At 47.3% G+C, this 11,384-nt stretch overlaps 1 protein-coding gene across 7 annotated transcripts in view; it reads right to left on the bottom strand.

The window, feature by feature from the left end:
• Window positions 1-140: 140 nt before the first annotated feature.
• Window positions 141-11,384, bottom strand: part of prkar1aa (protein kinase, cAMP-dependent, regulatory, type I, alpha (tissue specific extinguisher 1) a) — a 24,802-nt gene continuing 13,558 nt past the window's right edge. For 5 of the 7 annotated variants that reach the window (XM_090197704.1, XM_090197707.1, XM_090197705.1 and 2 more), the window contains exons 9-11: window positions 9,930-10,051; window positions 8,310-8,391; window positions 141-5,621 (exon numbers count right to left, since the gene is read on the bottom strand). In XM_090197704.1, the coding sequence (XP_090053830.1) occupies window positions 5,449-5,621; window positions 8,310-8,391; window positions 9,930-10,051 (377 nt within the window). In that variant the 3' untranslated portion in view covers window positions 141-5,448. Of the gene's footprint in view, window positions 5,622-8,309; window positions 8,392-9,929; window positions 10,052-10,727; window positions 10,876-11,384 lie in introns of those variants that run through there. The other 2 variants (XM_090197709.1, XM_090197710.1) reach the window with 2 other exon arrangements.

The raw sequence follows: 11,384 nt of genomic DNA, 5'->3' as shown, positions 1-11,384 counted from the left end.
CATATGACATGTGTCCAGTGGGTTCCTCTGTCAGTGACTATTGTGCAGAGTTCTGGTGATGAAGGACTTCAGAATGGACATACACACAGAGAGAACGAGACACACCTCAGACAAACCAGCAATGACCACAGTTGACACCCTTTGTAAGAATGTATTTGATTTATTGCTTGACCTGCCATTAGGAAACAACCTAAAGGATTAGAACTGAGCACAAACAGTAAAGCAAACCTTGTACAGTCATCATCATCATCATCATCATAATACAATGGTCCTCTGGCCACCCTATTCCCTACATAGACCCCTTCCTCTTCCCTAAACAGACACCCTATTCCCTACATAGACCACTTCGTTTGACCAGAGTCCTCTTCCCTAAACAGACACCCTATTCCCTACATAGACCACTTCGTTTGACCAGAGAGCCCTCTTCCTCTTCCCTAAACAGACACCCTATTCCTGACCAGGGCTCTAGAGTAGTGCACTATAGAAGGAACAAGGTTCCATTTGGGATGCATCCCACAGGCCTTGTCAAATGTCAATGAGAGCTTGAAGGCCACATCCCGAATCACCACCCTTTTTCCCCCTTCTCCTGAAGTGTGCACTTGCACACTTTGTTGTTGCATGGACTTAGCAACGCTGGAAACTTCCCCCCCTCCCTCCAGCCAATGCTTATACCAATCCCATGCTTTTAAATCTACGACAGGGAGTGTGCAAGCCAAGTGGACACACTATGTGAGCAAGGAAGAGAATTGGGACGAAGCCGAAGAATTGGGAGCACTAAACAGAATCCTAAACCAAAAACCTTGACCCCTATTCTAGATAGGAAAGGATAGGTACAAGCCATTTGGTAACAGCTCCACCGTGCCCTCTGATAGGTGGAGTTTTGCGCCACCTCGATGACACCGTGCTGCCCGTCTGCCCCTGGACTTGCACCAGAGACCATCTACGCCTTTCCCCTCCAACAGCCTCCCTCCGATGACCCCTCAACCCATCCTCGCCTTTCCCCTCCAACAGCCTCCCTCCGATGACCCCTCAACCCGTGAACTTCCCGACCCTCTCATGAACTCCCCATCTCATGAACGATGTTGTTTTCTACATTTCTAGTCTTGTTGTTGTTGTTGTTGTTGTTGTGTGTTGCTTTTAAAGCACTTTGAGATTCTTTATGTAATAACGAATAGCACTATAAGAGTTTAATAAATTTAATTATTATATTGCTGATACCCATCCAATCCTCTCAGTTCTGCACTAGTGCCCCAAAAGGGTAGGATGTAGGAATAGGGGCTAGGGGTTGATTTGGGACACAGAATATGACTCTAAAGCAGGGGTGCCCAGCTGCGGTCCCGGGGGCCACCTGCGGTCCCGGGGGCCATCTGCATGCTGCTTTCCTTACTAACCGTTTAAAGGTGGCCTCAGTGATGTGTCAGAGACGTAGACAGCACAGTGGGTCAATTTACACTACTAAGAGCACTGAAGCACGAGGCTCAACTTGTCCCCTATTTTGGTGGTTTTTCCATCTCAAATTTCATTGACATTCTCCTCCTGACCAATCAATGGCAAGCTCCTGTCCCTCACGCCTCTACACACACACAGTTTCCATTCTGTTTCTACAAAGAAATCATGGCCACCAAGCTAGAAGCAACATCACTCTGAAGTGAACACGTGTACGTGCACAGATACCGTGTGTGACTGTGTGAGAGAGAAGTGTTGCATCTCGCTCATCTTAGTATCTGCGGTGTTGCTCGTGGCAACATCATTTCACAGAGTCTAACTTTAAACAACAGACTAATTTTGACCTGGGCCACCAGGTGTGTGTGTGTGTGTGTACTCTATCCAATCAATGATATTACTTAATCAACTTAGTGCCAGGGGACAAATGAAAACCTGAGCTGTGGACCTCTGTTCTATAAGCCATGATCACATGACCGAAGGCAAAACTATAGTCAACGTCTCGGACTGTTTGGGTTCTCGTACATTCTGCACCTTACAGTTACTGTACTTACAAACAGTGGCTGTGTCGCACACAGACCCTGGTAAAGCTATAATGGTGATTGCTGTTAGTGTGTCAGAAACACCTTACTGACCGTTCATCTATAGACAGAACACTGTAGTTAGTAAGGTTTCAGAATGACGGTAACTTTCCCAAGTTTCCCCAGAACTCCAACCAGGAAAATAACCTGAATTTTGCAACCCTGGTTGTTAGACTGAATGATCTACAAATAAATTTAAAACATGGAATGAGACACAAACCACTAATATAAAAGGGATAGAAAGGTGTTTGACTCTGATTGGAACATAACACATCAAATCAGTATGTGAGAAAGAGATGACAATTCTAGATTCCCCCAAGTCCTCCCACTGCCAGAGTTCTAGATTCCCCCAAGTCCTCCCACTGCTAGAGTTCCAGATTCCCCCAAGTCCTCCCACTGCCAGAGTTCTAGATTCCCCCAAGTCCTCCCACTGCCAGAGTTCTAGATTCCCCCAAGTCCTCCCACTGCTAGAGTTCTAGATTCCCCCAAGTCCTCCCACTGCTAGAGTTCTAGATTCCCCCAAGTCCTCCCACTGCTAGAGTTCTAGATTCCCCCAAGTCCTCCCACTGCTAGACTTCTAGATTCCCCCAAGTCCTCCCACTGCTAGACTTCTAGATTCCCCCCCATGAAAACCATCAACTAACATTATTTCAACATTGGGTGCAGGGCATCAACTAGATACACTGTGTGTCTGAAAAGGCACCCTATTCCCTATAAAGTGCACTACTTTTGACCAGAGACCAATGACACCCTATATAGTGCACTACTTTTGACCAGAGACTATGGGGCTTTATATATAGGAAACAGAGTGACATTTCAGACACGCACACAGCCTGACAAATAAAACAAGTCTCATTTATTAAACACAAGACACCAAGGACAGTTGAACAGTAAAAATGTAAAAACACCAGAAATGGATCAACCATGAGATGCAGCAGGGCCGTGTCCATTCCAGCCTGATCCTAGTTCAGCTGGAGACGCCTTATCCAGGACTACACACCACGGTGGAAATAAAACCCTGCCCGCCTCCAAAATGGCACCCCTATTGCCTATATAGTGCACTACTTAGTCAAAAGCAGTGCACTACAAATGGAGCCCTATTCCCTATTTGGAACACATCCACCACTGAATAGGGTTCCATTTGGAACACATCCACCACTGAATAGGGTTCCATTTGGAACACATCAACCACTGAATAGGGTTCCATTTGGAACACATCCACCACTGAATAGGGTTCCATTTGGAACACACCCACCGCTGAATAGGGTTCCATTTGGAACACACCCACCGCTGAATAGGGTTCCATTTGGAACACATCCACCGCTGAATAGGGTTCCATTTGGAACACATCCACCACTGAATAGGGTTCCATTTGGAACACATCCATAACAACAGATTGATTCAAACAGTTCCTTTCAGAGGACTAGTCTATCTATACAGGACTGATTTGTATCCACATCTCTATACATCACAGTTTTGATGGATTCCTTTATAAATGTCCATGAAAATAACAGCAGTAACACGTTGGACAGCGTTGGGCTGGAGAGAGGGAGTCTTACGCTAACCGTATACTATATAGTACATTACAAAATATTCATCAAAATTAAAAAAAAAAAATAATGGCAAATGTCCAGTTGACAACAATATACTGTAGTTGGGATTAGAACAAAACATGGGTTTTTCAAAACACAACAGGAATGGTTCAAACTATAAAATGGTTAGATAAAAGGTTAGACCCCAAACATTGAAAACACTTGAGACTCCATGACGGTGTGGAACCGGAATGCTTTAGGTTCTAATTGTGAATTCTAAGAGAGAGTGTCGATAGAACTCAACCAGGCACTTCTCAAAGATAGTTTATATAATGAGGGTTCAGTCTCGTCACTAACAGTTCAACGAAGAGGTGAAAAACAGCCGCTCTCAGAAACAGACCTCCCCCATGTCAAAAACATTAGAAAAAGATAGGGGTGTTTAGGAAGCCATGTGTGACACTGGACATGTACCATCCACGGGATGAAACACTATTAAACCCACCAGGGTCGATATCAGAACGGTCCACATTCTCCATTCAACTAGAGGAGGTTGAATTAACGTTGAGTTGTATAACATGCTTTCCTCACAACCATCACCTGTTATAAAAAACCTCTTATTTAGAAGCTAAATGGCGACACATGAAGCACGAAGTGAAATACTGAATATCCCTTAAGACTGATCACCCCGGCCAGAGGAACTCGATGTTCAGTCCAGATCTGCTTTCTGTGACCAGTAAAAAGGCAGAGTAGAATAAAGGTAGTTTTCCCTTTTCCTGAACGGAGCATTTTAAACACACCTAGACACAATGACACGTATAAGATCTATCCCAACGACCGGGGTGGGAGAAAGGGGGGGAAACAAGATGGGAAAGAGAGAGAAAGGGGGGGGTAGAGAGATAGAATAACTTCCAATAGGGAGAGAGCAGCCACACCCCTGGACCCGGGACACCCTCCCTCAAAATCATGGTGTAAAAACAACAGCTTCTTAGTACCCTCAAAGAACATTCCAGAAAACAACTATAAAAAGTATAAGAACACAGATCTCAGATCTATTCAAAACAACATTTCTCTAAGACTCATGGTGTCTCTAGACAACACACTACAAGGTATTCTGGATCCTAACCAGGACAGACTCATGGTGTCTCATCAACACATGACAAGGTCTTAGTTTTGACCCGGTGTCAGAGAGAACTCTGGGTGAACAGTAACGGAACCCCAACGGAACCTCACGTTTGACCCCTCCCTGACCTGTTGCCGTCTGAACACGACAGAGACAACTCATCCTGCCTTCATAGTCGACATTAAAATACTACAGAAATATTGTGCCCTCCGACAGAGTTCATCACATACGTGTCCAATCAAATTAATCTGGGTTCATAGCAACATACAATAACACCAGTTCAACAACAATGTCCCAGCCAAGTGATCTGGAGCCCCGGGTGGAGGGGTAGAAACATGAAGGAAACAAACAGATCATTGGTGGAACCCGTTGTTAAGGGGAGGGAGGAGGGAGGAGCCAGGGGTGGAGGGGTAGAAACATGAAGGAAACAAACAGATCATTGGTGGAACCCGTTGTTAAGGGGAGGGAGGAGGGAGGAGCCAGGGGTGGAGGGTTAGAAACATGAAGAAAACAAACAGATCATTGGTGGAACCCGTTGTTAAGGGGAGGGAGGAGGGAGGAGCCAGGGGTGGAGGGTTAGAAACATGAAGAAAACAAACAGATCATTGGTGGAACCCGTTGTTAAGGAAGGAGGGAGGAGCCAGGGGGTGGGGCAAAGGAGGGAGGAGCCGGGGGTGGGGCAAAGGAGGGAGGAGCCGAAGGAGGGCGAGATGGAGCGATAGAAGAATGGAGGGACGGAGAGAGAGAGAGAGAGATAGAGGAACGGAGGGACTCAGACGGAGAGAGAGACGAAGCTGTTGTACTGCTGAATGTTCCTCTTCAGGATGTCTGAGCAGGGCCCCAGAACGCGTTCGAACCGCGGGCGGTCCAGCTTCACACACTTCAGAGGGCCGCGGGAGACCACGGTCGCAGCACGGGGGCGGTTCATCAACAGGGCGATCTCACCTGGGACCGACGGAGGAGAGGACAACTATTAGAAACAACAACACTGGAGGAGAGGACAACTATTAGAAACAACAACACTGGAAGAGAGGACAACTATTAGAAACAACAACACTGGAAGAGAGGACAACTATTAGAAACAACAACACTGGAGGAGAGGACAACTATTAGAAACAACAACACTGGAGGAGAGGACAACTATTAGAAACAACAACACTGGAGGAGAGGACAACTATTAGAAACAACACTGGAAGAGAGGACAACTATTAGAAACAACAACACTGGAGGAGAGGACAACTATTAGAAACAACACTGGAAGAGAGGACAACTATTAGAAACAACAACACTGGAGGAGAGGACAACTATTAGAAACAACACTGGAAGAGAGGACAACTATTAGAAACAACAACACTGGAGGAGAGGACAACTATTAGAAACAACAACACTGGAGGAGAGGACAACTATTAGAAACAACACTGGAAGAGAGGACAACTATTAGAAACAACAACACTGGAGGAGAGGACAACTATTAGAAACAACACTGGAAGAGAGGACAACTATTAGAAACAACAACACTGGAGGAGAGGACAACTATTAGAAACAACAACACTGGAGGAGAGGACACCTATTAGAAACAACAACACTGGAGGAGAGGACAACTATTAGAAACAACAACACTGGAGGAGAGGACAACTATTAGAAACAACAACACTGGAGGAGAGGACAACTATTAGAAACAACAACACTGGAGGAGAGGACAACTATTAGAAACAACAACACTGGAGGAGAGGACAACTATTAGAAACAACAACACTGGAGGAGAGGACAACTATTAGAAACAACAACACTGGAGGAGAGGACAACTATTAGAAACAACACTGGAAGAGAGGACAACTATTAGAAACAACAACACTGGAGGAGAGGACAACTATTAGAAACAACAACACTGGAGGAGAGGACAACTATTAGAAACAACAACACTGGAGGAGAGGACAACTATTAGAAACAACAACACTGGAGGAGAGGACAACTATTAGAAACAACACTGGAAGAGAGGACAACTATTAGAAACAACAACACTGGAGGAGAGGACAACTATTAGAAACAACACTGGAAGAGAGGACAACTATTAGAAACAACAACACTGGAGGAGAGGACAACTATTAGAAACAACAACACTGGAAGAGAGGACAACTATTAGAAACAACAACACTGGAGGAGAGGACAACTATTAGAAACAACACTGGAAGAGAGGACAACTATTAGAAACAACAACACTGGAGGAGAGGACAACTATTAGAAACAACAACACTGGAGGAGAGGACAACTATTAGAAACAACACTGGAAGAGAGGACAACTATTAGAAACAACAACACTGGAGGAGAGGACAACTATTAGAAACACTGGAAGAGAGGACAACTATTAGAAACAACACTGGAAGAGAGGACAACTATTAGAAACAACAACACTGGAGGAGAGGACACCTATTAGAAACAACAACACTGGAGGAGAGGACACCTATTAGAAACAACAACACTGGAGGAGAGGACAACTATTAGAAACAACAACACTGGAGGAGAGGACAACTATTAGAAACAACAACACTGGAGGAGAGGACAACTATTAGAAACAACAACACTGGAGGAGAGGACAACTATTAGAAACAACAACACTGGAGGAGAGGACAACTATTAGAAACAACACTGGAAGAGAGGACAACTATTAGAAACAACAACACTGGAGGAGAGGAGAAGGAACAATGATCCCCCCCAGCTCCACATCCCCACAGCTCCACATCTTTACCCCCACCCCCCCCCAGCTCCACATCCCCACAGCTCCACACCCACCCACACCCAGCGCCACACCCACACAGCGCCACACCCACACACACCCAACGCCACACCCAGCTCCACACCTTTACAATCAGGGCGGTTGGTGCCATCATGAAAACTCCCCGTCACATGCCACACACTGACAGCAATGGACCAGGCTACCGGAGGAGATCCCCGATCTGTGACCAGGCTACCGGAGGAGACCCCCGATCTGTGACCAGGCTACCGGAGGAGACCCCCGATCTGTGATCAGGCTACCGGAGGAGACCCCCAATCTGTGACCAGGCTACCGATCTGGGACCAGGCTATAGGAGGAGACCACTGATCTGGGACCAGGCTATAGGAGGAGACCACTGATCTGGGACCAGGCTATAGAAGGAGACCACTGATCTGGGACCAGGCTATAGGAGGAGACCACTGATCTGGGACCAGGCTATAGGAGACCACTGATCTGGGACCAGGCTATAGGAGGAGACCACTGATCTGGGACCAGGCTATAGGAGGAGACCACTGATCTGGGACCAGGCTATAGGAGGAGACCACTGATCTGGGACCAGGCTTTAGAAGGAGACCACTGATCTGGGACCAGGCTATAGGAGGAGACCACTGATCTGGGACCAGGCTATAGGAGGAGACCACTGATCTGGGACCAGGCTTTAGAAGGAGACCACTGATCTGGGACCAGGCTATAGAAGGAGACCACTGATCTGGGACCAGGCTATAGGAGGAGACCACTGATCTGGGACCAGGCTTTAGAAGGAGACCACTGATCTGGGACCAGGCTATAGGAGGAGACCACTGATCTGGGACCAGGCTAGCAGATCTCCACTACTGAGGTTGTCCAGTCAGTACACTCACCAAAATAGTCGGAGGGCCCCAGTCTGCCCACCTCCACAAACTCTTCATTCTCTGACCGTCTCTGGAGCACAGCCGCTGAACCCTGAACACACACAGGAAGAGAAAAACTCAGGAACAAAAAAAAGCAGATAACCCCAGAATGACCTGTGAGGGTGAGAGGGCACAACACAGCCCAAAGTTGAGGTGAAAAGATGGTGATACCTTGTTGATGCCGTTTCCCTGAGAGAGAGAGAGAGACAGAGGGAGAGACAGAGAGACAGAGAGACAGAGAGACAGAGAGAGAGAGAGACAGAGAGAGAGAGAGAGAGAGAGAGAGAGAGAGAGAGAGAGAGACAGAGAGAGACAGAGAGAGAGAAAGAGGTAGGGAGAGAGAGAGACAGAGAGACAGAGAGACAGAGAGACAGAGAGAGAGAGAGAGAGAGAGAGAGAGAGAGAGAGAGAGAGAGAGAGAGAGAGAGAGACAGAGAGAGAGAGACAGAGAGAGAGACAGAGACAGAGAGAGAGACAGAGAGAGAGACAGAGACAGAGAGAGAGACAGAGACAGAGAGAGAGACAGAGACAGAGAGAGAGACAGAGACAGAGACAGAGACAGAGACAGAGACAGAGACAGAGAGAGAGAGAGACAGAGAGACAGAGAGACAGAGAGAGAGAGAGACAGAGAGACAGAGAGACAGAGAGAGAGAGACAGAGAGAGAGAGACATAGAGAGAGAGACAGAGAGAGAGAGACAGAGAGAGAGAGACAGAGAGACAGAGACAGAGAGACAACTCCCAAGCTCTTAACACGGAAAACAAAAGTGTACAAGTTGAAAGACGGCATCTAGAAATAAAACACTACAGAACAGGTTTGGCGTAACATATTTCCCATCAGATATTCAAGGTGCTTCTTCTCTGGTCTAACGATACAGGAAGAGAAAAGTAAACCTACACCTCTATTCTCAAGGAAACTAACTGGCTCCCGAGGGGCGGCAGCGGTCGAAGGCCCTGCATCTCAGTACTAGAGGAGTCACTACAGACCCTGGTTCGATTCCAGACTGTATCACAGCGGTCTAAGGCCCTGCATCTCAGTTCTAGAGGAGTCACTACAGACCCTGGTTCCAGTCCAGACTGTATCACAGCGGTCTAAGACCCTGCATCTCAGTACTAGAAGAGTCACTACAGTCCCTGGTTCTCAGTTCTAGAGGAGTCACTACAGGCCCTGGTTCTCAGTACTAGAGGAGTCACTACAGTCCCTGGTTCTCAGTACTAGAGGAGTCACTACAGGCCCTGGTTCTCAGTACTAGAGGAGTCACTACAGTCCCTGGTTCTCAGTTCTAGAGGAGTCACTACAGTCCCTGGTTAGATTCCAGACTGTATCACAGTGGTCTAAGGCCCTGCATCTCAGTACTAGAGGAGTCACTACAGATCCTAGTTCCAGTCCAGGCTGTATCACAACCGGCCGTGGTTGGGAGTCCCATAGGGCGGCGCACAATTGGCCCAGTGTCGTCCGGATCTGGCCGGGGTATTCCCTGGTAGGCCGTCATTGTAAATAAGACATTTGTTCTTAACCGACTTGCCTAGTTAAATAAAAGGTTAAATCAAATCCAAAAAGACTGCCAGCATTAATGCAGAGATAATCCTACCTCCAGGATGATGAAGAACTCATCTCCAGGTTCACCCTGAACCACGATCTTCTGTCCGTCTTCAAACTGAACGTTCTCCAGAGAATCAGCTACCGTCAGCCTCTCCCACTTGTCTAGAGACTCTGTAGAGGACCACACACTAAAGTCAGTCTCTCCCACTTGTCCAGAGACTCTGTAGAGGACCACACACTAAAGTCAGTCTCTCCCACTTGTCCAGAGACTCTGTAGAGGACCACAGACACACACTAAAGTCAGCCTCTCCCACTTGCCCAGAGACTCTGTAGAGGACCACACACTAAAGTCAGCCTCTCCCACTTGTCCAGAGACTCTGTAGAGGACCACAGACACACACTAAAGTCAGCCTCTCCCACTTGTCTAGAGACTCTGTAGAGGACCACATACTAAAGTCAGCCTCTCCCACTTGTCCAGAGACTGTGTAGAGGACCACACACTAAAGTCAGCCTCTCCCACTTGTCCAGAGACTCTGTAGAGGACCACACACTAAAGTCAGCCTCTCCCACTTGTCCAGAGACTCTGTAGAGGACCACACACTAAAGTCAGCCTCTCCCACTTGTCCAGAGACTCTGTAGAGGACCACAGACACACACTAAAGTCAGCCTCTCCCACTTGTCTAGAGACTCTGTAGAGGACCACATACTAAAGTCAGCCTCTCCCACTTGTCCAGAGACTGTGTAGAGGACCACACACTAAAGTCAGCCTCTCCCACTTGTCCAGAGACTCTGTAGAGGACCACACACTAAAGTCAGCCTCTCCCACTTGTCCAGAGACTCTGTAGAGGACCACACACTAAAGTCAGCCTCTCCCACTTGTCCAGAGACTCTGTAGAGGACCACAGACACACACTAAAGTCAGCCTCTCCCACTTGTCTAGAGACTCTGTAGAGGACCACATACTAAAGTCAGCCTCTCCCACTTGTCCAGAGACTCTGTAGAGGACCACACACTAAAGTCAGCCTCTCCCACTTGTCCCGAGACTCTGTAGAGGACCACAGACACACACTAAAGTCAGCCTCTTCCACTTGTCTAGGGAATTTGTAGCTGACAGATGTTGATACACACACTGGCCATAGGGAGGCGCCACACAGCACCACTCAACACAGCAGAGGGGGAATGACAGGAAAGATCACAGGCTGGGTTTGTTTGTAGCAACTCGATTCCATACATAGCCACCTACACCAAATAGGTAGGTAGGCAAATAGGTAGGTAGGCAAATAGGTAGGTAGGCAAATAGGTAGGTAGGCAGGCAAGTAAGTAGGTAGGCAAGTAGGTAGGTAGGCAAATAGGTAGGTAGGCAAATAGGTAGGTAGGCAAATAGGTAGGTAGGCAAATAGGTAGGTAGGCAAATAGGTAGGTAGGCAAATAGGTAGGTAGGCAAATAGGTAGGTAGGCAAGTAGGTAGGTAGGCAAGTAGGTAGGTAGGCAAGTAGGTAGGTAG

Source organism: Oncorhynchus mykiss, chromosome 13 (assembly GCF_057628025.1).
Source record: "Oncorhynchus mykiss isolate SJ-2025 chromosome 13, ASM5762802v1, whole genome shotgun sequence".
NCBI classification, from domain to species: Eukaryota; Metazoa; Chordata; class Actinopteri; order Salmoniformes; family Salmonidae; genus Oncorhynchus; species Oncorhynchus mykiss.
The sequence above is the reverse complement of the archived record's forward strand: the minus strand, read 5'-3'. Positions and strand labels throughout refer to the sequence as shown.